Below are 5,551 nucleotides of genomic sequence, written 5' to 3' on the forward strand. Positions count from 1 at the left end.
CGGGATCCGAGGAGGGCGTTTTGTGTTTGTGTGCGTGTCTGTTGTTTGCCTGATGTGTTTGTGTGCGTTGTTGTTTCAGGTGTCTGAGTGAGGACTCCCTGTGGGAACTGGCAGCAAGCAAAGGAATGGATCGACGGGCCTGGCCGCCGTGTTGGACTGCGGCTGTGGAGCCAAAACGAAGGTGTGTCCGATGTCCTTCCTCTGGCTGTGGGTGAGCGGGGCGAGTCAGGGCTGCGGTCCTGTGCGATGGTGTTTGTTGGCTGGGACCGGCTGCCTGAGCAGAGTGGGGGCAGGGAGAGGGAGGTTTGGAAAGCGGCAGCAGTCAGGAGCACGGCCCAGTTCTGCCTACTTTGAAATAGAAGGCGCCACGGCTTGGAAGCACATCCACACTGGCTGCCAGGAAGTGAGAGAGACAGAGCCGACATCACTTCTGTGACATGTTTCCCTCTCCGACACTGAGGTTCTCTGGGACATGTAGTTCTTCTCTGTGCTCCAGATGATGTTATGATGTGAAATACCAATAGAAAAAAATACAAAACCACAACAGTATGGCAGCCCAAAAAGATTCCCTTGTGGAAGAAGGGGGAGGGTGAAGGAGGCCGAGGGCCATTTTCTCAGGGCTGGCTCCTCTGTGCCCTCTTGCTGGCCGGAGAGAAGGGCTGCCCGCTGGGCACAGGGAGCACCTTGTAGCTCCCGTACCATGCCCTGCCCTCCAGCCCCCTCCTCAACCTATGCAGACTGTCAGATCCAGCATTTTGGAACCCTTACCACGTCACCTTGGTCACCATTGCTGCGCGCAACGCAGTCGCCTCTGAGAGCTATGTTAGATAACAGCCATGTCCGCAGCGAAGAGGGTGAGGGTGGAAGTTTGCCCAGTTTCAGGCGGGAGGATGGAGCTGGGGGCCCTAGGAGAGAGAAGGAGGAGGAGGCCCGCCATGACCATCAGGCAGAGGAGGGGTAAGAGAGCCATTTTCCATCATGCCTGGACCGGCCCCGTGACCACCACCCATGTGGAGCCCATGGAGGTGGATCCGCCCGCGGCATAGCTGGCCTGGCACCACACCACCGTGCCAGGCCCTGCGTTGGCACCATCACAGCTCCACCGTGGCTGGTCCAGGCACTGAGCTCCTTACCCGCTGTGCGGCCCCCGCCCCCGGCATTAGCTGGGTGGCATTTTTTGTAACATCTGCTCCTCCTTCGGGCTTCTTCTGCAGCCACGTCCTGTGGGCCCCCAGTCCCATCTTTACCCTGTATGTCCCAGTCCCCGTTTGTCTTGTTGGTTTAGGCGTGGGTTCCTACCAGCAGCTGGCAGCAAACAGTGCTTGCTCAGTAAGCACACGTCCGCTTTCTCCCCTGGAGCCGTGAGTGCGACTGCCATGAGAGCGGAGGTCTGATGCTATCTGCGAGGGATGGGATTTGCATCCGGTGGCTTTTCCGTTGCAGAATGTCCAGCAGCAGAGCGTGAGTGGCCATGAAATGAAGCTGGGCCTCAGGAGAGCCGTCTGGAGCTGCGTCACGAGCTTCGTGCCCTACAGTAAGCGTGAACTGAAGCAGTGTTGGTTAAGCACGGCTCACTCCTCTGTCTGCAACAGATGGGCTTTCTGCACGTTTTATTGCTGTGGCTGACGCTGAACAGCACAGCAGCAGCGAGGCCTCAAGCATGTCCACAACCAGGTACGTGAACGTGAGTAACTTTAGCTGTGTGAATGATGTTATTGTTCATATTAGTAAGGCAGTAGTCATGCATGTGTGATGGAGCTCAGGGATAGGTTTATTCTTGTTTGTTAAGCTCTTCCCTTATTTGACGTCCACCCGTCCTCTCTTGCTTCTCTTCCCCCCACCTGCAAGTGCAGCAGTACTGAAGGCTGAGGGCTCTTTTCCTAGGCAGGTGCTAAAGGGCAACTGAAATGCAAGTTTGATGTCTCTCTTTGTTCTCGGGTCGGTAGCCCAAGGTGACCAAGCTTCAGAGTACTTCTCTAAGTCAGCCTGGAAATGTTTCAAGCAGGAAGTAACACCATCACAGTGTCTGAGAGTGATGATGCCTCTTTTTCCCCCCTCACAGCAGGCAGCCTACTTGAGAGCAGTAAAGCAGTAGGCTGTCTGCGCTATGGCTGCTGAACTGCATTTCTCACCACCTGAGATCCCTGAGCCCACGATATTGGAGAACATGCTGCGCTACGGACTCTTGTTTGGAGCCCTTTTCCAGCTCCTGTGTGTGCTGGCCATCATCCTGCCAGCTTTCAAGTCCCCAAAGGCAGTAAGTGGTGCTCTCACGGGCTGAGAGAAAGGCACGGGCAACCGGCTGGGAGGGAACCATCTGTAGCTGTTGCCTACGGCAGTGTGTCCCAGCACTGCTGAGAGTGCCGCAGTTGGCTCTGTCCTTCCTTCCGAGTGCGAGCTGTTCCTGATGGCACACCAGCAGCCTGGATGTGCCAGCTCATCCTATCCTGCAGCTGCTGCTGCGCCCTATGAGCTGCCAGGCAGAGGGTCCACCCTCCCAGCATGGACCGCCTTGCTAGAGAGGACTTTAGGCTCTGGTTTGCATGGGATTTTTGGGAACTTGACAGATGTGGAGTTTCTAATGTGCCCTGAGGTCAGGAAGGCAATTTCCTGTGCTGGTCTCCCAAAGCTGCTCGGTCAGGTGACTTGAGCTCCCAAAGCAGCTGTCAGCCAGTTGTTAGCTGAGAAGGTTCCCTGAGCATTTCTGAATTGATTCTTGTAGGACTTTGGAGAGTTTGGGGACTGAGACTTGGGAGAGAATGAAGAAAGCCGACGCAAGGCAAGCGCTGCTCAGCTGAGGAAGAAAGCCGAGAAGGAAAGCAGAAAGCAACGATGAGGGCTTGAGCAAGAAGCTACAAAGGACAGCAGAACCACCTGCAACGCTTCCTCGGAGGTGGCACCAAGAGCTGCTGACTCAACAGTCCGGTTTTCCGGCACGGCCGTGCTTTCCCTGTCATGGAACTAAGGAAGCTGGAAGGGAAGGGCTTCCAATGCATTAGCAGCAAAGAGGACTTCACCTATTTGGGACTTGATATATGGCAAGAGCTGAAGACACTGCATTCCTTTAGGGTCTGTCTCTTCAGGGCCAGGGACGGTCTAGTGTTAGCCTGAAATATGGCTAGAAGGGTCTGGAGAGAGGTGGTGTCGTAGCCCCGGGGTTTGGCTTCTCCTTGGGTCTGACTGGAGGCTGAGTGACTGATTGCTAAGCGGCAATCCTGGGCACTGGGGTTTCATTTTGGGGTGTGGGCGGGGTAATAAATAGAAGCCAAATCCTTTTGTACACAATAAAAGTGAAGCGAACTTTGTAAAACTGGTGCTGCCTCTTTCAGTAGCTGGTCAGAACATCCCTCGCTCGGGCTGGCTATCGCAGGGCAATGAAGTGGTTGGCTTCACGTCTCTCCCTTGACATGGTGTGAGTTTTCCCCCATTTCCTTGTCGGTCTTCCCAACCTGTGGCCTTTCAGCCAACCCGTAAGTGCTGGTGACAGGCTGTGAGCATCTCCTTGCTCTCTGAGGACTGACAGAAAGAAACCAGAGGAGGGGAAGCAGCCCGGCAGGAAGAAGGGTGTCCCGTGCTCAGCCCCTTGAGTTGGCCTCTCTTCCCTGAGGGCTCTTTCAGCTTCTGATGCACCATGTTTTGCTGTTTGCCCTGGGAAGCCCAGATGCACGCGTGCAGCTGTGGCCTGTGCATGAGCCTCCCCTTGAGGCCCAAGGAGTACGAGTGTGGGTAGGATGGTGTGAATCGCAGCGCTGGGAGTGAGGAGGAGGAGATGGCAGCAGGAGGGCTGCAGGTGAATGTACCTCAGGCCCAGAGCTGAGCTACAAGGAAGGAGCTGGTTGCAAAGAGGTAAAGTGACTCCCACTCTTCCTATGAATGTAACTTGCTTAGTTGCAGCAGATTCCAGTCAGTAATGTACACCTAGTGTGTATCTGCAGGAGGAAAGCAGGCTATCCGGTTGTGCGAACCCACATTTTGATATTACTTCAGACCATTTGTAGTGACTGGTTGACGTATTTAAAATCAGTGTGAGGTAAGGAATGAGCAGCTGGTGCTGCAGTGCACACAGCGGGCTGTACAGATGCACGGCCTTGAGCTCTGGGCTGTGTGTTGGTTATAGTGTGTGGTGCTGTGCTGTGTGCGGATGAAGCACCGTGTGTTCCGATGCTGGCTGTGTGTTGGTTATAGTGTGTGGTGCTGTGCTGTGTGCGGATGAACCACCGTGTGTTCCGATGCTGGCTGTGTGTTGGTAATAGTGTTTGGTGCTGTGTTCTGTGTGGATGAAGCACCGTGTGTTAAGGTGCTGGCTGTGTGTTGGTAATAGTGTTTGGTGCTGTGTTCTGTGTGGATGAAGCACCGTGTGTTAAGGTGCTGGCTGTGTGTTGGTTATAGTGTGTGGTGCTGCGTTGTGTGTGGATGAAGCACCGTGTGTTCCGATGCTGGCTGTGTGTTGGTTATAGTGTGTGGTGCTGTGCTGTGTGCGGATGAAGCACCTTTTGTTCCGTTGCTGGCGGTTCGTTGTTCTCTCTCGTCCTACAGCAGCACGGACACACCCCGCGCTGTCACCTCCCGCTTGTGGCTGAACATGAGCGCTTCCGAGTCAGGAGCGACCCCCGCCCCGTTGATCGGTGGAGCCTTCGCTGCATGCGCGCAGGGTGTGACTGGGCCTCGGGAGGTGGTTCGCGATGGTGCCTGAGGCGGCCGGGCCGGGGCTGCTCCGCTCCGCCGCTCGGGGCGGGCCGGGCCTGATGGGGAGGAACGGCGCTGTGCGGTTCCGCCGGGTGCGGGGCTGGGCGGGCTCACTTGGCAGCTGCTGGAAGCCGCGGGTTGATGGGGGCGGCCGGCACCGCCCGGAGCCATGCAGGGGAGGCCGCGGTGCTGCCCTGCCGCGTTGGGCTGTGTGCCCGCAGCACGGACCTGTGGCTCCGAGCTGTTGGGCCGCGACGCGAACGTCGGGAGAAAAGGCCGCGTTTGTTCCCGGCTCCTTCAGTGCCGTGTCCTGCGGAACACGGAACGGCCTTTGAGTTGTAAATCCGCGGGAGGTTGATTCCCGTTGGCATTGCTGGACAGCAGGTCGTGATACCGTTATGTTCAGTGTGTGTGGCAATGGAGATGTGAGCTGTATGTGGAGAATTGAAGCAGTTCATGAAGACACACTGTGCTGTGGGATCGTGGGTCACACGTTCTGGATGAATCCTGTAACTGATGTGCAGCTTGTGTCTGCATTAGCTTATGGAGGAGTCTGACGGGAAGAGGTTTTGCTCTCCTTTCACAAAGCTCATCTCAGCTCATCTCAGCTGCTGTCTGTCTCTTCTTGGAATTGAGGTTCTGTTTGGTGCTCGGGTTCGGTACGTGAGGTTTTTCTGGGTGATGTTTTGTTGGCCCGGTGAATGGCAGGGGCGCAGTGAGGTGTCGGGGAGGAGTTTCCTCTGTGTGCAGCTCCAGGAGACTTCCCTGTACAAACAGCAGCAGCTGCCAGGTTAGCTCCCCCTCCTTGGAGTCAGGTTACTGTTGGTTGGTAGGGGAGATTTAGGGTCAGTGAAGTTCTGTGTAG

At 56.0% G+C, this 5,551-nt stretch overlaps 1 protein-coding gene across 2 annotated transcripts; it reads left to right on the top strand.

Moving 5' to 3' along the window:
- Window positions 1-257: 257 nt before the first annotated feature.
- LOC107321963 (protein MANBAL-like) lies at window positions 258-3,310 on the top strand. 2 transcript variants are annotated; one of them, XM_015879499.2, is made up of 3 exons: window positions 258-1,674; window positions 2,063-2,257; window positions 2,723-3,310. In XM_015879499.2, the coding sequence occupies exons 2-3, from the start codon at window positions 2,108-2,110 to the stop codon at window positions 2,744-2,746; spliced, it is 174 nt and encodes a 57-aa protein (XP_015734985.1). In that variant the 5' UTR covers window positions 258-1,674; window positions 2,063-2,107; the 3' UTR covers window positions 2,747-3,310. The 2 variants fall into 2 exon arrangements, with proteins under 2 accessions (XP_015734985.1, XP_032304140.1); XM_032448249.1 differs by having other exon boundaries at window positions 258-2,257.
- The last annotated feature ends 2,241 nt before the right edge of the window (window positions 3,311-5,551 follow it).

Source organism: Coturnix japonica, chromosome 18, assembly GCF_001577835.2.
Source record: "Coturnix japonica isolate 7356 chromosome 18, Coturnix japonica 2.1, whole genome shotgun sequence".
Taxonomy (NCBI): domain Eukaryota; kingdom Metazoa; phylum Chordata; class Aves; order Galliformes; family Phasianidae; genus Coturnix; species Coturnix japonica.